We start from the raw sequence: 23,636 nt of genomic DNA on the forward strand, positions 1-23,636 counted from the left end.
ATATCATCAATCTTACTAAAATATAAGCTAGGAAAAAATGCAGATAGATGACCTTAGAATTAATGCGTCAAATGCAGCCATTTGCATCAAAATAAAAAAGATTGCCCCTCCCCCCCCCACTTCACACAAGTATTAACACTTGTAATATATTCTTGTAAATCAGTATATTCACTCACGGTAGGCCTACACACAGCCCACGCAGCACAAGACACGCAGCGCACCGCACACAGCCAGCCACTATCCGCACACACGCACAAACAGTTACATAACATAACGTACATGGCCAAGAGCAAGATTATTTGGGATTCACAATTTCCGTCATTATGGAGGGGTAAGGGGGCGACTCCCCCCCCTCCCAATTATCGACGCCGCTGTTCTCTGAACAACATAGGGTAGGCATTTTCTCTTCTTCCAAGACATACATTATGTATTGCAGCGACAAAAATTTACGGAAGGGGGAATTTTTTCCTTATTGGAGTTAGGTGGGTAATTGTCCTGGTGGGTAATTGTCCTGGGGGGTAATTGGTCTTGGTGGTAAATTGTTCGCGGGGTAATTGTCCTGGTGGGTAATTGTCCTGGTGGTAATTGTCCCGGGTGGTTAATTGTCCGGGTGGGTAATTGTCACTGGTGGGTAATTGTCCGGGTGATAATTGTCCGGGTGGATAATTCACCTGGTGGGTAATTCCTAACGGTGGGTGTTTGTCGCGGTGGGTAAGTTTGTCCGGTGGGCAGTTGTTCCAGGGGGTAGTTAGTCCGGTGGGTAGTTGTCCGTAGAATCGGGGAGGACAGGTAACGGACTGACGGGTCAGGAGAGTAGGAGGTAGCTATGTGTGTAATGATGTAACAACGGAGGCAATGTGTGAGCGAGTGGGAGGGGAAGATAGGTAACGGACAGACGGGTCAGGAGAGTAGCGAGGGTAGCTATGTGTGTAATGATGTAACAACGGAGGCAATGTGTGAGCGAGTGGGAGGGGAAGATAGGTAACGGACAGACGGGTCAGGAGAGTAGCGAGAGGTAGCTATGTTGTGTAATGAATGTAACAACGGAGGCAATGTGTGAGCGCAGTGGGAGGGAAGAAGGTAACGGACAGACGGGTCAGGAGAGTACGGAGGTAGCTATGTGTGTAATGATGTAACAACGGAGGCAATGTGTGAGCGAGTGGGAGGGAAACAGGTAACGGACGAGACGGTCAGGTAAACGATAATCGCGAAGCTGAAATTCGATGCGATGAGCGTCGGCGTACTAGAGAGAGTAAACTGGGGTTTCGCAGTCGCAAAACTGGATGGCGAATAGTTAGTAGCGTTGGAGTACGGGGAGTAAATGTAATGTATGAACGAACAAGTGGAGAAGGGGAAGGAAGGGGCGGTGGCAGCTTCTTGCAAAAGTGAACAGGGTAGATGTAAACATACAATTCATAATCGCGGCAAACAGGTGCGAAAGGACAGGTGGGGGTTTCGCATAGTCGGGCGGTTGAGGGTGCCATGTGATGGGCGTTGGAGTAGGGGGGAGCTAATGTAACGGTTGAACAAGTGGGAGGGGAGGACAGGTAACGGATGGGATGGGGTTTTGCAGTCAGGAGCTGAGATGTGATGTGATGGGCGTTGGAAAAGAGAGAGCTAATGTAACATGTGAACAAGTGCGAGGGTAGGTAGGAGGTGGCAGCTCTTGCGAAAGCTATGGAGGCACGACATGAACATTAGATTTTGTGCTGTTTCTTTTGTGAAGGTGCAGCTCTTGCATTGAAGGATATCGATGTGAATGTTCGATTTTGTCCCGTTTCTATTGTAGTGTCGAGGGAGGTCAACCCGCGGTGCTAGACGATGGAAGTGTGGAACGTTACGAATCCAACGTGGAGGATAGGAAGAACAAATACATCCAGTGCAGCTACGGTATATACTACTGCTATCAGCCTTACCAATGTGTCTGACTCCTGGCTAACGCTCCATTAGGAGTGTTCCCAACGTTGATATAATTAATGATTATTGATTTTAAATGATTAATGATTGATAATCCTAACCCTAAAACCCTAACCCTAACTAAATGACATTAAACCACAAACTAATATATGACCATATATGATACGATATATATACTATATATATATAGTGTTATTAATGTTACCATTAATGCCATTAAAGTTGGAAACACTCCTAATGGAGTATCACTGTAACTCATTGAGTCTCTCGGACCTCACATGACTGGCAGTTATACACTTGAGTGAAACTATCTCTATAGAATATAGCCACCTGATGAATGCTAGTTTTGTCGTTTCGCTTACGTGGTCGTTATGCATAGCTCATAGCTCACAGCTCACAGGTCACACCTGATAGCTTGTAGCTCGTGAGTTTGTAGTAGCTCCTAGATCGTAGTGACGTTGCCTTTTTACGCAAACTCCTCTTCACCCCAGACGCCGCGACCACACCCTACCTGCTGGGTCTATACACGGAGCCGCAGATAGAGATGGCGCCACCGTTCGACCGGCTCGTGACGGAGTACTACGCGACGGTCGACTATGACGTCATCCTGCTGAAGGTGTGGGCGACCGCTCAGAGCTGCTCGTGCGAAGCCAGGGTGAACGATCGGTTCGGTCTCTCCAGGTGAGCTTTCGCTCTTCCGGTTTTTTTGTCATGTTTTCGTTACATTGCAATTGCATTGCATGTGCCCTTGGGATAAAGAGTTCCTCAAGTACTGCCTTCTATTTTTGGCATCTCTTTATTTGATTACATTAACTCCCCTGCTGTTATTTTATAATGTTCATTATCGGTATTGAATCGACTGATGTACCGCTTTCCAGTTTTTTTGGGGCCATATTTGTGTCATATTGCAGTCTTTTAACAGCAGATTATGTCTTTGTGGTCTCTGACTGAGGGGGGTCTAGAGAGAATTTCCCCCCCCATCTTTTTTTCATCACTTGAGCACAGTGTTTCACTCGCGTGTGCGATTCATAAGCAACTGAAAAGAAGCGTCTCACGGCAACTTTGGTTTCTTTCTCGCGCGAAAGGCCGAGCAACTATTCGTTGGGCGTTGAAGACAACCGCATCAGCTTCCACGTCGTGGACGTCGCTCACTCTGAGCCGTGGATCGTGAACACGTACACGCTGTACGTCTACCGACGCAGCATATACGAGGGGGCGCCACCGTTCGTGCCCAGCAAGCCGCATAGCATATGCAGCCTCACGCAGGCACGTGGGTTTTATGTTATTTATATTTGTTTTATGTTTTATGTTTTATGTTATATTTATTTTTGTTATTTATATATATGTTATTGCATATTATACTTTATTAATGATTATATTGTTTGCACATGTGTGCGTGTGTGTGTGTGCGTGCGTGCGTGCATGTGTGTAGTTGTTTGATATCAAGAGCACGTAAACTATTGTTAAGAAAGTATATATGTGCTCTTGTTGTTATGTACTATGTATAAGTTTATATATATATATATATATATAATGTATAGATGTGTGTAATAAAATATTTACATTATTGCAGGAGTGTGATATGAATGTCTGGTCTTCAAAGCCATGTGATTTGCAGAAGATGAATATAAACGACTGGGGGCAGGCACTCCAACACGCAGCCTCCTTGCCTGTATGCACCGATGGGCATGCACCTGGTAGGCATACTATATATACTCCTCACACCTCTGCTTGGTTACGTACTGTAACTTTAATGATATTATTCATTTATTTTCATAAAATTAGCCAGCATTATGGTTTCATTTTAATTTCTTTGTTTTATTTTAATTCTGGTTCGATTTCGGTTTTTAAATCGTTATACAGAACCTGTGGTGACATTTTTTCGTAATTTGTAGTCGGGGATCGTAAGAGCTGTGACCCGCGTTTGTAGGTCTAGTGTATATAAATCAACTCGTAACATTGCAGTTGCATTGCATGTGCAATCACTTGGGGTAAGAAATTGATACCATGTTGGTATTCTTCATGTACTGCCTTCTATTTTTTGCATCTCTTTATTTCCAGTTGAGTTTTACATTGCACCGTCTATTTAGTGAGAGACTTGTCTAAACTGACATATATAATTAATAATCTTTGGTTGTCAGGTAAATGGCTGGTTCCATGCGGGTCATGCAAGGAGCGAAAGTCGTGCTACTGGCAAGTGGCGCGATGGCAGCCGGACTCCTGCAGGCATGATATGATGCAAAGAACAAGTCTGAGACAGTGCATGGCTGGCAAGAAGGTATTATTGCTTATTTAATGTAGACACATTAGGTAATAGCTACTACCATGAACATATGTATACTATGTTATACTGTGTAATTTGTGTAGTATATACTGTATACGTACCATATACTACATTGTGCCCTGTTATACCACGTATACGTATAATGTGTACCCCTACCACCTACATGTGGTCGGGTAGCTGTGTTCACTACTCATTTCGCTTGGCTTTCTATGACCAGCTATTATTAAAATGAAAATAATGGCTTCTCACGCATAAATGAAGTTTTCCAAGAAAACGTCAGCACAGATATATGTTCTTCTATTACAACAACCCTGTATGTAGGAACGTCAAAGAGTACATCAAGAGTATTCTTCTAGGTGAATATCTTAAAAATCCAAACACTTGTTCTCATTCCAGGTGTTGTTCGTTGGCGATTCGACCAATCGCGGCATTATGCATTATCTCATGGAACAAGTGAACGGCACGCTCACCGACTGGGACAAGACGCACAGCGTCAAGGTTTACGAGGGCCTCAACAGTGGCACCACCACCTTCAGCTTTGCATACTACCCCCAGTTCTGGCTGGCATCAACCGATCGGCCAGCGTTCGACAGAGCATTTGAGGAGCTATATAAGCAGTAAGCTGCCAATTGTCCCTTCTCAGTCTACTGATCGCATAATCTCAACACCATCCAACCATACAGACTTTACCTACGGGTAGAAATTTCGAGATGGAATGACTATAGTAACATCTTCATGCCGAAACATGGGTCACGCATTGTCCTTAACTAGGACAGTGGCACTGGGATAGTAGACAGGCAAGGGTCACCTCATATATACTATATAGCTATAATATACTATGATGCTATATACTATATGAATATGTAGATGTAGAACTGTAGATATGTAGATAGACATGTGGATTGTAGGCAGTAGATTGTATAGATATGTTCATAGTATTATTAATTATATAAGATTGATTAGCCTGCCAACTGCTGCTGGGGTTAAAACTGCTGATACCTAGAGCTGTGGAGTTCAAAACTATAGGCTGACTGTTTTTACGCTTCACTCATAAAAAAGTGATTACATTCGTCAATGATTTCTGTATCTTGGTTTTGTTGTGTGTGTCAGGTCTATGCCATTAGTGAATGACACCAGTACAGTGCTGGTTGTAGGAGGAGTGCAATGGCTGGCCACCAGTCACCTTAACCTGCTTCTGTCAGCCCTTAAAAGGTCTGTATTGGTCCATATCTGCACGATAAATATAGTCAGTAGGTGTATAAAAGTGTGTCTGCAGTAGAACAGGCAGAGTGGAATCATGGGAGTGACACGTGATTACGTGTAGCAGCATACGATTGGTGCATGGTTGGGAGGGAAACATGGAGTTTTGTGGACTAGGAAAAAATGATGTTGCCAAAACCTAAGGTCAAGGTCATTGATTTTCAGTGGGCAATACTGCATTTTTATTTCATCACGTGAAATGCGCTTCTTCAATAACTATGCAGTATTCTTCACATACAAATATAGATTAATTGTTTTTAGATTTCTTCAATTAGTTACTAGCTGTGCTGTTTGAATTAACATTTCTGGTTTCGTTCTTGAATTCGCAGACTTGGATTAGAAGGAATTCGGGTGATCATTAAGACGTTTGGTGCCGGATTCCACCAGCCTGTCGATGGTATTAGACATCTGTCATTGGTGAGCAAAAGATATTCACAGCTATAGCAATACCACCTTTATAGTTTCACGTCCAAAAACCTAGCACTATACATTGGTGAAATATATTTGGTGAAAATTTTAGAGTTAGAGTTATCTTACTGAAATATACGCGTCCATGTGTGTAGTCCATAAAATATTCTACCCTACGTCTGTCCGTCACTAACTTTGTAGCTTCGTGGCATCGCATATCCAGCTCGACAAATTAACTCGTGGGATGGTCCAGCGTATCTGCATACCCCGCCCCAGGTCTCTATTTCACAAGCAGCTTGCTCTGTAGTGTTGGGTCTGTGACACGCGCGTTGCATTGGTTACAGGAGGAGCAGCGAAAGCTGAGCCTTCGCAATCAGGAGCTGGTGTCGTTTGCGCAGCAGCACGGCATGCAGGCGCTGGACACGTTCAGCATCACCGTGCCACGCTTCAAGGACTTCCAGGAAGGGAAGTGCGCTTGTCACTTCCACAAGGTGAGTGCTGATGGTTCGCTGCGAGGGTAAGCGCTCGCCTGATCGCTGCATGTAGTAGTAGGGGGAGTAATGGTGATCTGTCTAAGTTTGCTTCTGTGGCTTCCTTTATGTTCTCTCTCTATCTCTCTGTTTCTCTCTCTCTCTCTCTCTCTCTCTCTCTCTCTCTCTCTCTCTGTCTCTCTCTTTTCTCTATCTGTCTATCTATCTATCTATTTATCTAGCGTTCTCTCAGCCTCTTGCTATGCGTAATTCGTATGCATAAAATTAATATTGTGCAAATAGAAATACTAAAAACGGGTTTATTGACATTAAAGACTACAACAGCTTCGTCGATCATTTCCAGCGTGAAGGAGATACGATCGGAGACACTAGCTATCCCGGGGAGAACCGACCTTCCACGTTTCACATCGAGGGGCCCGTGAACACCCTCTACTCCGAGATACTAGCAAATCTCATCTGCATGGACAGGTGACCGGAGCGTTTCTCCGCGCTCCCCCATCCTTGCTCCAAGAACAGCTTGGCTCGCTTCTTTTCTCCCTTCGAGGGGCGTGTAGCAGGATTTTCTCTGCCGCCCACAATGCTCTTTGAGTGTAGATATCGAACTACACATAGCCTGATCGGGGGGAGATCTGTAGTAATCGTTTTACGCGTCTGCTGTTTGTGGATTGTCTTCGAGGACGCGTGTTATCGAAGACGAATTGTAATACTCAGTTGAGAAGGTGGTCTCAAGCGTAACTTGCTAGAGAGGGTTACAGCTGGGTTACACTACCGGACTTTATGTTGGCAAATTGGGTACGAGTTGACCAATTTCGCAATTCGGTAAACTCGAGTTGGCGAAAATAGAACACGTCTATTGTCCCACAATTAGTCTCTATCGATCGGTGCTGTCGCTAGCTCAATTCCCTTTTGCGTTTACACTGCCGAATTGTCGTTGATAGTTGGGAAGTTGTCCAATTCGCCAATTCGCCAACCACAATAGTTTGTAGTGGCTAAACCATGCATTAGTTTGATCGTTCGTTATTATAGTCAGTATAAACAGCGCGCGGTTAAGCGTAGTTTTTTATGCTGAGAGATTACTCAGGCGTTGATGTTAAATTATATTATTTGCTCGGCGTTTTTTTCCTATCTGGTTGTTATTTATTGACGTATACAAAGTAATAAATTTAATCTGGAGGGAGTATTGTGATTATTAGATATACATAGGCAATATATATTGATCCCACTGCGCTTTGTCTATATGTTAACTGTGTGAGTGTGCGTTTGGCTGCGTTGCGTGCGTGCACTTTGTGAATGAGCAAAAGCAATTCGGGTCGAAAGGCTGTTCGTCGAGTCTCAATGAGATTATTGTATAAGTTACTGCGGACAGCTTCCAGTGCGCTATTGCTAGTGGGCAAATATGCCCAATTATAGCCTATTGTGATAGTAGTTATTAAACATTGGGTTGAACAGAAAGCACAAATTTCACTGTATGTTAATGTATAATATGGCAAGCTAGTGATTGGTTCGTTCGGTGCGTCGTGCTTACGTGTTGAGTGGATAGGTCACGTTATACGTTTTACCGTATCTGTGTTGCCCGTGGCGTCTCAAACCATAATCATAGCCAGCAGTTTGTGAAATTCCGTCTACTTATGTTAGTTTCTGTCTACCTGTCCCGCTTTCGCTTCTCTTCTACTGCTTTTTCTCGCTTACTCTCCTTTTCCAACTAATTCCTCTCTCTTCTATCTATCTATCTAATTCTATCTTATTCTATCTATCTTAATCGTTATCTATCTTATCTATCTATTGATCTAATCTATCTAGTCTATCATATCTATCATTAACAACTATCCATTCAATCTAAACTATGTATCTATCTATCTACTATCTCACTCATCTATCTATCTATCAAATCTTCTAAACTATTTAATTCTAACAATCTTATCTATCTATCTATCTATCTATCTTATCTTATATATCTTATCTATCTATCTATCTATTTATTTATCTCATATATATATATATATATATACTATATATATTATATCCATCCGATCCATCATCATCACCTATCTATCTATTCCATCCATCCCATCCATTTATATCGTATCTATCGATTGTAACCTATCTATCTATCTATTCATCTATCTATTCTATCTATCTATCTATCTATCTTATCTATCTATCTTATACTATCTTATCTATCTATCTATCTATTCCGTCTGTCTGTCTGTCTGTCTGTCTTCTAACCTCGCGCCTCTCTCTAATCTTTTCCCAATTCTCTCATTGTTCAATCACATGAGAAGAGCAGACTGCGCTTTTTTTTTACTGCACTTTATATATATTATATATATATATATATATATATATATATATTATATATATATAATATATTATATTATATTATTATACGTAAGATGTTGCGGTCGTATTCGATGTAGCAGCACAGCTAGTGCGCATGTCCCTAGATGCACCATCGCTGCACAACAGACACACCATAGATATATACAGACACACGTGTGTTTGTATATAACTATGCACACACCGATGACCGCGTGCGATGGTCATTCATATATGTAGTCGCAGCAATATCTGATCTTTGGTATGCGTTAGAAAATAATGTAATGTAAGTCACACAGCACTTATCATCAGTGTGATGTACAACACGCCGGTCTATATATAGTTGTCGCCAAGTGATCTATCGATGTTGAACTAGGTTTTGTACTGCGTAAAAAATAAAAAGATGTACTGCTATTGTTACTAAAAACTCCGTCTAGTTGTCATACCTGGGAAATAGGGATATATATTATATTATCAAGATTACCACAGATACAAGCTATCTTGAAGCTATATATATATATATACATATATATAATATATTCATATAATTATATACACACACACATATATTATATAGATATATATATATATATATATTATATATATTTGCAACAGTGCCACAGCTACAGGTTACGTGTAGCCTTAACACTAGCTGTCGCGACAGATATCAATATCGTATCGATAACGGCGAACATAACGTTCAAACGAATGAAAGGGCCGTAAACAAGCGCGGTTAGAACCCTCTCCACTTGCTTTACGGCCCACAGCATCGACTGTCACGCAGCCAACATTTCTCACCTGCGGGTTTCCCACCGGACGTCAGCGGCGACACAGGACGTCAGCGCGCTGTTACAGTCCGACGACAATTATATTACGTTGCTACAGCTCGTATAGGACAGCACATACACATGTATGCACATGTAGGATGTGTAAGCATATGTAGACATATATAGGATCAGGGTAGCACATGTACGCACATTGTAGGATTGTGCTTAGCTGTATGTAGCACATGTAGGCATAGGGTAGCACAGTAGCCACATGTAGGATTAGGGTAGCCACATTGTAGACTGTAGGGATAGTGGGTAGCACATGTAGCCCCACATGTAGGATTGTGTAGCATATGGTAGCACATATGATAGGCATAGGGGTAGCACATGCTGCCACATGATAGGATTAGGTGCACATGTACGCACATGTTAGGAATTAGGGGTAGCACAATGTAGCCACATGGTAGGATAGGGTAACACATGTAGCACATGTAGGATAGAGTAGCACATGTAGCACATGTAGGATAGAGTAGCACATGTAGCACATGTAGGATAGCAAGTAGACACTGTTAGCCACTATGTAGGATAGGGTAGCACATGTAGTAACATGTAGCGATAGATATGCCACATGATAGCACATGTAGCGCATAGAGATAGCCACTATGTAGCCCACATGTAGGATTAGCGTAGCACATTAGCACATTGTAGGATAGGGGATAGCACATGTACACAATGTAGGATAGGGTAGCACATGTAGCACATGCTAGGAATAGGTAGCACATGTAGCACATGTAGGATAGGGAGACATGTAGCACATGTAGGATAGGGTAGCACATGTAGCACATGTAGGATAGGGTAGCACATGTAGCACATGTAGGATAGGGTAGCACATGTAGCACATGTAGGATAGGGTAAGCACATGTAGCACATGTAGGGTATATGGTAAGCACATTGCTAAGCCACTATGTAGGTCCAATTGTGTAGCATATGTAGCACATGTAGTATAGGGTAACACATGTAGCACATGTAGGATAGGGTAGCACATGTAGGATAGGGTTAGCACATGTAGCACATGTAGCACATGTAGGATATGGTAGCACATGTAGCACATGTAGGCATATGCGTAAGCCCACATGTGAGCACATGTAGGATTGTCTAGCACATGATAGCACATTGTAGGATTAGGTAGCACATGGTAGCACATGTAGGCAATTAGCGCGTAGCACATGTAGCACATGTAGGATTAGGGCGGTAGCCACATGTAGCACATGTAGGCTAGGGTAGCAGGATGTAGCTAGGGTAGCACATGTAGCACATGTAGGATAGGTAGACATGTTTAGCACATGTAGCACATGTTGCACATGGTAGGATAGGGTAGAAATGTAAGCACATGCTTAGGATAGGGGTAGCACATGTAAGCACATGTATGACTTGGTAGCACACTGTAGCCACATTGTATAGGATAGGGTAGCCACATGGTAGGATTAGGGTAGCCACATGATCAGACAATGTATAGGATAGGTAGCCCACATGTAGGATAGGGTAGCACATGTAGCACATGTATAGGATAGGGTAGCACATGTAGGATAGGGTAGCACATGTAGCACATGTATAGGATAGGGTAGCACATGTAGGATAGGGTAGCACATGTAGGATAGGGTAGCACATGTAGCACATGTAAGACTGTAGCACACGATTATTCTGCGATGAGCGACGCGTTATTTCTCTTCATAGATCTCCTTCTCATCACTCCCGTTAATTTTCGACTGTCAATTATTTAATTCGAGGCCGTGGCTAGAGAGTGTGAAGAGAATAAGATAAAAAAGATAGTTTTATCAAATGAAATTTTCTCCATGGGGATTTTTTGGAGAAACATGAGCGAGGGATCAAAGGGACGACAAGGATGAAGGCAAAGATTTATGGATGCAGTTTCAAAGTCTGATTATCCAATATATCTACTAATTAAGCTATGACGTAGCTGCTTTAGCATCGGAGTTAGCATTGGCCCAGAAAGGTACTAAGCCTAATACAAGCACAGATAATAGCCACACCCTAACTCGAACCCTAACCTAACCCATCCAAAGACAAACGCAAACCCAAACAATAACCACAACCTAAACACGAATGGAAAGCTCAAACGTCAACACCAAAGTCTAACGATAATAATAGTTACAACCCAATTTCTCACCTCAACCCTAACCCTAAACACAACCTAAACCGTAACCATAACTTCAACCATAACTTTAATGCTAAAATTACATATTCAACCCCTATTAGCCCTAACTCTGACCTTAATAGAAACTAACCTTAAACTAACCCACCTCGTTACCCCTGACTCTAAACATGGCTCGTACCCTAGCTCAAACTCTCAAACTCACAATAAAAAAAATAAAAAAACACAAACGCTAACACTAAATACGGGACTAACCCCCTAATCCTACGTTACATCAATGACGATAGCCTTCACGTCATACACGTCATATCACGACACACAAGGTCATGATTAAGACCTATCACGAACACCCGTCCCGCATACTTTGCCTCATTTCCCCCCCAATATAGTAAGTACGACGTCGTGCTCCTTTCGTGTTCTCCTCCTCGTGCGGGCGTTTCCTTCGCGACAACAGAGTGGAATTTTCACCCACTTATATATAAAATATGAAATATATAAGATGAAGAGCCAATAATACGATAGGTATTATGAGCTCTTGATAAGATAGCAAGCAAGTCTTTCGCTGCGACGTTCGAAGCTGTAACAGATACTAACCCATCAGCTGCGGAAGTTCTCAGGCGGCGCGAAGATAAGATGTGATAAGTTTTTCACCCCTCTGGTCGTATATAAGGCCCATGTTTGCAGTAGGTTGGTCGTTTTCGTGCGGCAACACACAAGCAGCAGACAACATGAAGACGTTATTGTTGGCGCTCGCCGTCGCGGGCTTGGCGGCAGCCTACGTTGACTACACTGGGTGAGACTACTATTACTACTACTGCTACTGCTGCTGCTGCTGCTGCTGCCTTACTATTACTACTACTGCTACTGCTGCTGCTACTACTGCTGCTGATGCTGACCTACTATTACTACTACTGCTGCTGCTGCTGCTGCTGCTGCCTTACTATTACTACTAATACTACTACTACTACTACTAGCCTACTACTCTATCACTGCTGCTACTCTACTGCTGCTGCTGCTGCTCCCGCTCCCACTACCACTACCTTTATTGCCACTATCCATGTATCTTTGGATATTTTCGCTCTCTCCGGCAACGGGGGGGGAGGTATATTTAAAGCAGATTTCTCTACGATGCTTCACCTCTACGAGAATGCGCAGGCAGTCGTCGGTCGCGTCGCGGCAGTGTATCACTAGCGGCAGCTTCATCTCCAACGCAATGCTGATCTGCGTCCTGAACGCCTTCATCTGCACCGACTTGGTAACGTTATTCCTGCAAAACCCACCGTCACGGATCAGACGCCGCCATTGCCCGCCGTCGCGGAAATGTGTGCAGCAAAAAAACAGAAGACAAGGACCTTTGACAATGACACGACATCAGGGGTTAATAAAGCTTAAAAGACAAATGTCGATAACGAATTATGTCGTTATTACATAAATAACGAATAATTAATAGATAATGAATGAAGTCATTGTTAACCCCTGATGATATGAACTAACAAAACCAAAAAAACTTTTTCTAAATGTGACCGCACACAATACAATCCTGTACGTATACTGTACAAGCAGGGGAAAAAATATAATTTATTTTTCGGGGGCTTCTTTTCAAGCTCGCGTGCATGAAAATAGCACTCTAAAATTTGGTTTGCACTGAACTCTAGATGCAAATTTACGGGGGCTATTTTTGGCATTTCCGGGGCTCTTTTTGGCATTTCGGGGGCTAAATCGCCCCGAGCCCCCGTGTATTTTTTTCACTGTGTACAAGAAATATATACGATAACCTCCTATGCCACGATAACCTCCTATTTATCATATATGTAATAGATTAATTAACTTTCAGTGAAACGTTAACTGCATGTATAACTGCCACATAATTCTGCTGATAACAGCTGATCGACGACACCGCGACACACGTCCAGACGGGAGCTTTGGTGTGCAGACGACCTCCACGAAAAAACTTTCAGTTTTCACAATTTCGGATAATAGATTGTGTACTCTGCTGCTGATAACAGTTGATCGACGACACTGGGGCGCACGTCTGGATGGGAGCAGCAGCAGCAGCAGCGGAGTCGGTGTACCTGCTCGAGTAGTCGAGTCCGATTTCGCCGAGGGCCCGGACTTTGTGATGCGTGAGGTTGTGGCGCAGTACCTCCACCCTGGCGTCGGTGAGCTGGTGTGCGTAGTGAGGATGGCAGCCGAACGCAGCAAAGACGTCATGCTCCTACATCACAGAAATCAGCCTCTTGCTATGCGTAATTCGTATGCATAAAATTAATCTTGCGTAAATAGAAATACTAAAAACGGGTTTATTGACATTAAGACTACAACAGCTTCGTCGATCATTTCCAGGTGAAGGAGATACGATCGGGAGACACTAGCTATCCCGGGGAGAACCGACCTTCCACGTTTCACATCGAGGGGCCCGTGAACACCCTCTACTCCGAGATACTAGCAAATCTCATCTGCATGGACAGGTGACCGGGAGCGTTTCTCCGCGCTCCCCCCATCCTTGCTCAAGAACAGCTTGGCTCGCTTCTTTTCTCCCTTCGAGGGGCGTGTAGCAGGATTTTCTCTGCACGCCCACAATGCTCTTTGAGTGTAGATATCGACTACACGCAGCCTGATCAGCGGGGAGATCTAGTAATCGTTTTACGCGTCTGCTGTTTGTGGATTGTCTTCGAGGACGCGTGTTATCGAAGACGAATTGTAATACTCAGTATGAGAGGTGGCTCAACGTAACTTGCTAGAGGAGGGTTAAGCTGGGTTTACACTACCGACTTTATGTTGGCAAATTGGCGAGTTGGACCAATTTCGCAATTCGGTAACTCCGAGTTGGCGAAAATAGAACACGTCCTATTGTCCCAATTAGTTGCTATCGATCGGTTGGTCGCGCAACTTTTGCGTTTACACTGCCGATTGTCGGTTGCATAGTTGGGAAGTTGGTCCAATTCGCCAATTCGCCAACACAAAGTTTGTAGTGTAAACCCAGCATTAGTTGATCGTTGTTATTATAGTCAGTATAGAATAGCGCGCGGAAGCGTGTTTTATGCTGAGAGATTACCATGGCGTTGATGTTAAATTATATTATTGCTCGCGTTTTTTTTTCTATCGTGGTTGTTATTTATTGACGTATACAAAGTAATAAATTTTAATCTGGAGGGAGTATTGTGTATATAGATATACATAGGCAATATATATTTGATCTCCACTGGCCTTTGTGTTTATGTTAACTGTGTGAGTGTGCGTGCGTACGTGCGTGCGTGCGTGCGTGCACTTGAGAGCAAAAGCAATCGGGGAAGCTGTTCGTGAGTCTCATGAGATTATTGTATAGTTATCGGGCAGCTTCCAGTGCGCTATTGCTAGTGGGCAAATATGCAATATAGCTATTGTGATAGTAGATTAAACATTGGTGTTGAACCAGAAGCACAATTTCACTGTATGTATGTATATATGGCAAGCTAGTAGATTGGTCCGTTCGTGGTGTGTGTTACGTTGAGTGGATAGGTCACGTTTATCATGTTTTACCGTATCTGTGTTGCACCGTGCGTTTCCAACCATAATCATAGCAGCAGTTTTGTGAAATTCCGTGCTACTTATGTAGTTCTGTCTACCTGTCCCCGCTTTCGCTCTCTTCTCTGCTTTTCTCGCTTACTCTCCTTTTCCAAACGTAATTCTCTCTCTTTATCTATCTATCTATCTATCTATCTATCTATCTATCTATCTATCTATCTATCTATCTATCTATCTATCTATCTATCTATCAATCTAACTATCCATCAATCTAACTATGTATCTATCTATCTATCTCACTATCTATCTATCTATCATAGCACGCAGCTATGTGGCATAGCTACCTAGCACGCAGCTATGTGGCATAGCTACCTAGCACGCAGCTATGTTGCGATTCAACTGATTATCGTTTAGCGGCATTTCGCAGGAGAACGCCCTGCGGCGTGCGACTTGCTTCCCGATGGGTATATATAGATATGTTCATCACCGCCATCTTCGTCTCTATAGGAAAGAATGTGGCGCAAGACCCGCTCCGGTCCGGAGTACTTCTTGGGCAGGGAATGCTACGGCGTCGATCCTAACCGCAACTGGGAGTATATGTGGGGAGGTACGCTGCATGGCCAGTGCTAGATTATATTTAGACGTTGACATATCGTCTCGTTAGAGGGCGGTGCGAGCGACGGCTTGCCCGTATCGCCTGTTATCGGCTCGATGATAGCAGGCTGCCAATGCACGCACGCACGCGATGTGCAGGCACACGCACGCACGCACGCACGTACGCACATACGCACGCACGTACGCACACACGCACGCACGTACCCATAAATACAATCACGTCTTATGCAATCTCATATAACAGTCCTTATAAAAGTATGCTTTATAATATCACTCATAACTACACATATAACATCCCTTATAGTAACATTGATGTTAACATCACTTATTACATTCTTATCAACGACTGACTGCGGTATTCTAATGCGTTTAAACAATATTGCAATTCCCGCTACAATAGGTTGTATGTGTATGCTACAGGTTTGGGAACCAGCAGCAACCCGTGCAGCGACACCTACCGGGGTAAAACGCCATTCAGTGAACCAGAAACCGAGATAGTGGCCGCATTCCTCAAGTCCCATTCGAATACCATTGTTGCGTATCTGAGTTTCCACTCCTACGGACAGTGGTTCCTCTACCCGTGGGGCTATGATATTGTCGAGTTGGAAGACTGGAAAGACTTGGTACATACATACATAACACCAAGCGCGCGCGCGCGTGCGCGTGCGCGTGTGTGTGCGGGCGTGCGTGCGTGCGTGTCCGTCCGTCCGTGTGTGCGCTTGAGCGTGCGTGCATGTGTGTGCGTGCGCGTGTTTGTGTGCGTCTGTGTTCGTGCACGAGCCAACCGAGTGGTTCCAATTGACGGCTGGAGAGTTCACCAATTGACAAGTTTATACAAGCTTCTATTCTATCGCAGGATACGTTGGCCAATGATGCTGCTTCAAAACTGAGGGTTGTATACGGCACTAGGTACACGGTCGGAAACTCTGCCGGTCTTCTGTGTAAGTGTTGATAGCGTTTAATTTAATTTAAATTTAAATTTAATTAAAGCCCGATTTATCGGAGGAATTGCGATATTCGGCCTCCAGCGAATCACGGGCAAACGCGAATAGATTAACCGTTCTGCTTTCGCTCTCCTACTCATCCCTCCTCCCTCTTTTACGTGCTCTCTCTTTCTATCTCACTCACTTTCTTTTTCTCTCTTTCTTTCTCTCTCTCTCACACACACGCGCACGCACGGACGCACGCACGCACGCACACACACACACACAACACACACGCACTCACGCACGCACGCACGCACGCACGCACACACGCACACACACACACACACACAGACACACACACACACACACAGCACACACACATCACACACCACACACTACACACACACCACACACACACACACACACACAACACACTGGCGCTCTCTCTCTCTCGCTCTTACACACTAGCGCGCGCTCTATCGCTCTTACACACTAGCGCGCGCTCTATCGCTCTTACACGCTAGCGCGCTCTCTCTCTCTCAGACTTCGGCTCTCGCTCTCGCTCTCTCGCTCTCTCTCTCTCTCTCTCTCTTACGCACTTGCGCTCTACCTCTCCCTCTTACACACTTGCACGCGCTCTCTCTCTCCCTCGACCCATTCCGTCGCGCGCCCACCTCCTGCTTCCACGCGCGCGCTGACGAAATTTCTATCGGCACACAGACCCGGCGGCCGGCGGCTCTGACGACTACGCCAAGAGCGAGGGTATCAAGTACGCCTACACCGTCGAACTGAGAGACGAGGGACGTTACGGATTCGTGCTGCCCGCGAACCAAATCGAACCGTCGGGCATCGAGACGTACGAGGCCATCAAGGTGTTCGGCACCTGCATCGCTGCCAACAACTGCCCCGAAAACGTCGAGTAGTACGCGAAATGAGCGATAGATGGCGCTAACATGGCTACGCTAACCACCGCGGTAATTTCAAAGTGAAGTTGACAAAGTTTTCTCATTCTTCCACTGTTTGTTTCTTTGAGAGTTCCCGACATATTCAGCATGGTGATAGGAAGATGATTGCAGAGTAGAAATTCCGTTTACGAATAAGAGTGTGCGCGCGCGTATAGAAATAGCAGCTACGTCTATTGCCACCCATGTGTGGCAAAATCTCCAAGGTTCATCTGATCTGGGGCTCATCTGTAATGCTGCGTTTACTTTACACTATCGATTTTTGTCAGCAAATCGTCCGAGTCGTGCAAAATAGAACACGTTCTATTTCTCCAACTCGGCGACTTGACTCCGACTCCGACTCCGACTCCAACACAATCGAATTTCTTGGAATGCACTTGGGTCGAGTCGTGGGCAAGTTGGAATGCACTTGAAATCGCTACGATTTGCTGACAGACGATAGGCCCCCTAGTGTAAACGCAGCATAACAAACCCTTTACTTTAGCTAGCTTTTACAATTCAATAATACCACCTTTCCCCTACTATTAGACTCGCTGCTTCTGGACCTTGGATTTCGCAAAGATATTAAATTTTCCGTTGTAATCGGATCACGGATGCATGCATGACCTTCACAGAGATCAATGCATGGGCCAACTTTTGTTAGAAAGCACAACGGCCGTAGCTTTTCAAGCAACGATAGCAGATGTAGATTTTAAGCAAAAATCGGCAATAAACTAATAAATGTTGTGAAATACCCACGTCAACGTGTCTGCTTATCTTTCTACTGAATTGCTTTTGAATTGTGAGATGAACGCGTGTCAACAATACGCCAATAGTTATTACATACACGCATGGAGGGCGAGAAGGCTAAACGGTAATGCACACACAGATAATGGTGTGAAGCACACGGTAGCAATGCTCATGCAGCAAACGCATTTATCATTTATAATATCGTAATTATCGTATCAAAATATCGAACATCGTGTCAGGAAATATGGCAGCACGGTATCTCATGCATGACACCTTCCCTACGAACGTGACAAGTATAGGCTCATAGCTGTTGCGGGAACGGGGAAGTGGCCACCTGCCCACCATCCAATGTAAATACTATTACATAGTCAATAGTGACAATACACAACAGCAAACTTCCCGCTGTTAACTGCCCAACCCACTTGCACTATATTGGTCAAGAGATAAAGCAGCAGCAGCTGCATGAAATGTTGATGATTATAAGGCTAAAAATATATTAGAATATTTATAGAAAATAAATTTATTAAGTACAATTCCATTATACATAAGAAATACGTCAAAGCAATACATGAGAAGTGAGAACTGGTTTTAAATTCAAAGAAACTTTAAAAACTAATCTACAAGACAGATTCCAAAGGAGAGCATAAAGAGAATGACGTTATAGACATGATATGAACTATCAAAACAAAACAAAACCACAATATAAATGTGACCGCACGAAATACAAACTGATACAAACCTGTACGTATACTGTATAATAAAAAAATATATACGATAACCTCCTATGTCACACCTGCCTATAGACGACCAACGTTTATTATATATGTAATAGATAATTAAACAAACTAATCTTTTGGCAAAACATTAAGTACATGTATTATTTATAACTGCCAGATAATACTGCCGATAACGACCCTACGAAACTGTGCTTAGCAGTTTATAACAAAAAACATGAACCAGTATAAACATTTCAATAATAAAGGAATGCGCTGAGAAACTTTCCAGCATTTATCAAATCTTTGGCGATACATAAGGAAATAAATCTCACTTTTCATCCCTGTAATCTTCGATACTAGGGCTACCAGTTGAAGATAGAGCAAGGATGAATGACACTTCCCCAAAGTGAACATAACTGCCAGACTATGCTTGTCAGATACATTCTGTATAATACTGAGTGACTTTGTAAGCTAGGGCCAGAAACGTAAATAGTAATGAGGTCAGAAGGCTAACGCATCACAACATTTGTAGCAAATTGTAGTCCTGAGGTTATGACGTTTTAGATACACAACTTCAATCAAGGTTATGACGTCTTAAATACATGACTTCAATCAAAGTTATGACGTTCTATGACGTGATGGTACAGAACTTTAATGTACATTCATGACGTTTCTGCCAACATGTATAGTTACGAACATCCTGAGTGCTACGACGGTAGTATTATGGGTTGATATGATTAAGTACTTGAATAATTTAATCATATAAGTATTGCAAGTGAAGTAATTCGTCAATGTCATGACAGTGCTACCTGCCAATCAGTTGAGCACTGGCCGCTTTGAGCTGGCTTTGAGTCCATTTTATTTTGTGCATTGTGATTTACTGACCTGTTCATTTTATGTGCATATACAACTGTGTGGATGACTGGCAATACATGTAAAAATGCTTGAGGAAGACATGTAGGCCTACTGTTTGCCAGTTGAACCTACTTTTTGGATATAAGTGTTTTCATAATGTACATTATCACTACCTGTATCACATAAAAACCTTGTATACATTCAGAGATGCAATGTGAAAACAATGATTTAAAACCTCATATTAGACAATTCAGTAAATCATAATGATTTTGAAACTTTATTCACAATTCTATTCATAACACAAGCATTCAGAATGACCATTGTTTATTTCGACACTCGATGAAGAAAGGTGCGGTGGATCAGTCCATGGGGGGACAGGCACTTGTAAGTAAGCGAAAAAATACCTAGAGACGTTATCGCGGTAACTAACTTTCGACACTCGATGAAGAAAGGTGCGGTGGATCAGTCCATGGGGGGACAGGCACTTGTATGTCAGTAAGCGAAAAAATACCTAGAGACGTTATCGTGGTAAGTAACTTTCGACACGCGGTAAAGAAAGGTGTGGGGGATTAGGCCATAATAAAAATATTGTTTGTTTGCCCTCACCCGACCGACCTGCCAAAAAGGGGCCGACTCAAATTTTTTTTTATTGATCTTTCCCATTCTTTTTTTTTTACAAATTGTATCACTGTACATTATATAAATCTGTAGGCAATATATATTATATGTACCAAGCAAAACAAATATTCAACATAAAAGGTATCTCCACACAAGCACACCCGAGCATGTAGACACCACGCTGAATTTGTAAAAAGACTCCCCTCAAAAAAGAAAGAAAAAAGCCTACCTACCTACCCAAACTTTTCAGCCTGGGTCGGGTGAGGGCAAACAAAGATTTTTTTAATTGTGGCCTTAGTCCATGGGGGGACTGGCACTATTCACTTACTCTTAGCATGGGTGCCCACATGGATTTCCTTGTAAATGTCATAGGATCGCAGAAGATCGCGATGCACGATTCAAAATTTGTCGGGAACGTTGTCGCATTGATGGACTTGTACTCCGTGAACGTGCCCTTGAAACCAGACCTAGAATATAAATTGGTATTAATACGAATAGAATTAGTTTATCACTATCACTTACCACGGCTATCAAAATTCGAAGCAATGTCGAATTTACTGTAAACTCGTTGCCTAATTTAATGCAATCTGTACTGGTACTTTACCTATTGAAGAGGAAATCTAGGTGACAGTGCGTATCCACAAACTTTTCGGTACACTGCAGGTTGAAAAGTTTGGTGATGTGCCAATCACGCGTGTTATCGAGTGAAAACCTCCGCTTTTGCACCTGGGAAGTGAAGCCACTACACTATAAATAAATAAAATAATTAAATAATGCAGATGATTAAGATGAGTGTGGATAATTAAACACTGAATTCGCATCGACGAATAATGGAATGGCAGCACACTCTATCACTAGTTATCACCAAGTGCTATTAACTATTGCTGAAGAATACAACTGCATGCAAGAAATAATGCGAGAAAACTAAATAAACAACTACCATTAATAATCGCTGAACAATACAACCGCAAGGAGAAACAAGGCGAGAAAATCGTAAGTGAAGCGATCGATCTAAAATTAAACGAGTCAGCGGACATTCACCTGAGCCGCGGCAGCCTGCATTCCATCCTGGTCCTCATTGTGATGGCTCCTCCCCGAAAACGCAATCGTCGAGTTGAGCTGCTCCGCCACCGAGACGCGACCGGCCGCCGCCGGCGCCGCGACGCCACCGCTGCCTCGGGGGTTGAACCCGTAATACTGCTGGCTGAACGCCATCGGTCCCGACGCAGGGGGTGCCGACGTGTCGCGGGCTGCCGGCGAGAGCAGGTCCTCGCTCAGTCCGCACCGTGTCGCGTCGCTGTACGATCGCTTCGTCGCGGGGGCGGGGGTCGGCCTCGCATGGGTTGGCGTCTCGTGGGTTGGCCTCGCGTGGGCCAGTGTCTCGTGGACCAGCGTTGTGTGGGTCGGCATTGCGTGGGTGGCGGTCGTCAGAAGCGGCTTCCGATCGGGCATGCTCGCCCGCGCGCCGCCGCCACCGCCGGACGGGAAGAAGGACCACTCTCCGGCCGCTCCATCCTCGCGCGATCCCACCATGTTGTTCGCCATGTCGCGCCACTCCTCCCGGGCGCGACTCGCGGCGGGATCTCCGTTCGACCTCCGACCCCGCTCGTCGCCGGCGGAGACGTCGCGCGCCTTGTGCCGCTTGCTCTTCGACGCCGCGTCGTCGTCGCGTCGCTTATCCTCTCCTCCCTCGCCGATCATCAGACGCTTTAGGCTGTCGTTGCTCCCCGCCCGCATGCCGCCGCCGCCAGGGGGCTGTGCCGTCACCCACGCGACGCGCGGTGAGACCTCGCCGCGCGCTCCCCGTCCGTCGGCGAGGCAGCCGGCGATCGTATCCGGACGGACGCCGGCGGGCGGCGCGTTCGACCTTGAGCCGTCCTTCGGCGACGGCGCCCGGGCAGCTCCCATCGGCAGCTTGCGGGCGGCGGCGGCACCTGTAGCTAATAGTGAAACATTCGTGTTACGCGTGTTGCCGCGGCGCAGGGGAGAGTGCGGCGGCGGCGATGAGGCAGCAGTGCGGAGCGGCGGACGAATCACGGACATCTCGTAACGCGGCGCCGCCGCCTCGCCCCACGCCGACCGCCCCCCGTCGCCGCGGGAGAGGGCGCCGCCAAAATCACGCCGGGGGAAGCCGGCGGGAGACGATTCCTCTAGGGTGCGCTCGCGACGCCACGATCCGTACGACGCCAGCCCGTCCGGACGTCCGGCAACGTCCAGTGTCGCCGCGCTCTTTCCGCTTGTCCGACGGCGCTCTTCGCGGCCGATCTCCGAAGGTATCGAGCGAGCGATCGGACGAGGAGACCGGCGAGCGAAGCCGGACCGGTATGCGTCTCCCACGTACGTCGCCGGCTGCTGTACGGAGGTGCCTCGCTCGTACGTCGCCGGCTGCTGTACGGAGGTGTTCTCTCGCGGCGGCGGGAGTCTCGGGACGGCGCCCCCTTGCGCCGCGTCCTCCCAGCTGCAGAAGTGACGGTAGTCGTCCTCGTAGTAGCAGTGCGCTCCGTCGTTGTCCCTCGCGACCGTTCCCGCGCAGACGAAGGCATCGGCCTCGCGGTTCGGACGTTCCACGAATGCCGCGTCGGAACGAAACACCTCGTGGTTCTGTCGTTCATTGAACATCATGTCGGAACGATACGCCTCGTGGTTCGGTTGTTCCACGAACGCCGCGTGGTCACGAATAGTCTCGCGGTTCAGTCGTTCATCGAACACCGCGTCGGAACGATACGTCTCGTGCTCGTAGGTCGAGATATTACCGATCGGTGCGAACTACTCCATCTTACTGACTTACTTGTGTGCTGCTGCCCTACTGATTACTACAGGATGAGATTCTTCCGCGGATACGCGAAAAATCCAGCGAGTTGACGGAGTCCCAGGGGTCAATTTTGTGAACCGTTAAATTCGTGAGAAAATTGGACGGGGGTAACAATGTTTGAACAATTTAAATTATATACCTCAAGACAGCACCTGACTGTTAACTGATAGAGTGCTAGACAGTAGGCCTGACAGCCGAAGTATGACAGTGTAGTCTGTATTTTTGCGTACCAGTAAAAGAAAATCTCGTTCACAGCTTGGCAGATAGAGGGGCAAACATTTGA

The 23,636-nt window shown here is 45.0% G+C and overlaps 2 protein-coding genes across 2 annotated transcripts in view; both read left to right on the forward strand.

Moving 5' to 3' along the window:
• The window catches only part of LOC106811882 (cadherin-like and PC-esterase domain-containing protein 1), a 31,963-nt gene extending 17,531 nt beyond the window's left edge, over positions 1–14,432 (forward strand). Inside the window, exons 15-24 of the mRNA XM_014815600.1 lie at positions 1,790–1,890; positions 2,409–2,598; positions 3,003–3,183; positions 3,491–3,614; positions 4,059–4,195; positions 4,598–4,818; positions 5,312–5,413; positions 5,791–5,878; positions 6,214–6,360; positions 13,960–14,432. Of these exons, the coding sequence (XP_014671086.1) occupies positions 1,790–1,890; positions 2,409–2,598; positions 3,003–3,183; positions 3,491–3,614; positions 4,059–4,195; positions 4,598–4,818; positions 5,312–5,413; positions 5,791–5,878; positions 6,214–6,360; positions 13,960–14,088 (1,420 nt within the window). The 3' untranslated portion in view covers positions 14,089–14,432. The remainder of the gene's footprint in view (positions 1–1,789; positions 1,891–2,408; positions 2,599–3,002; positions 3,184–3,490; positions 3,615–4,058; positions 4,196–4,597; positions 4,819–5,311; positions 5,414–5,790; positions 5,879–6,213; positions 6,361–13,959) is intronic.
• A 1,201-nt stretch (positions 14,433–15,633) lies between these two features.
• Positions 15,634–17,584, forward strand: LOC106811883 (carboxypeptidase B-like). The gene is made up of 4 exons (XM_014815601.1): positions 15,634–15,727; positions 16,156–16,358; positions 16,592–16,676; positions 17,382–17,584. The coding sequence occupies exons 1-4, from the start codon at positions 15,634–15,636 to the stop codon at positions 17,582–17,584; spliced, it is 585 nt and encodes a 194-aa protein (XP_014671087.1).
• Positions 17,585–23,636: the final 6,052 nt, after the last annotated feature.

The sequence above is a fragment of the Priapulus caudatus genome, unplaced genomic scaffold (assembly GCF_000485595.1).
Source record: "Priapulus caudatus unplaced genomic scaffold, Priapulus_caudatus-5.0.1 Scaffold586, whole genome shotgun sequence".
Taxonomy (NCBI): Eukaryota; Metazoa; Priapulida; class Priapulimorpha; order Priapulimorphida; family Priapulidae; genus Priapulus; species Priapulus caudatus.

Bases quoted from the DNA above. Each gene is read 5' to 3' on its own strand.
- LOC106811883 (XM_014815601.1), top strand. From the start codon at position 15,634: ATGTGGCGCAAGACCCGCTCCGGTCCGGAGTACTTCTTGGGCAGGGAA. The intron at 16,359-16,591 runs GTACATACATAC...ATTCTATCGCAG, and splicing joins TGGAAGACTGGAAAGACTTG to GATACGTTGGCCAATGATGC. The intron at 16,677-17,381 runs GTAAGTGTTGAT...ATCGGCACACAG, and splicing joins AAACTCTGCCGGTCTTCTGT to ACCCGGCGGCCGGCGGCTCT.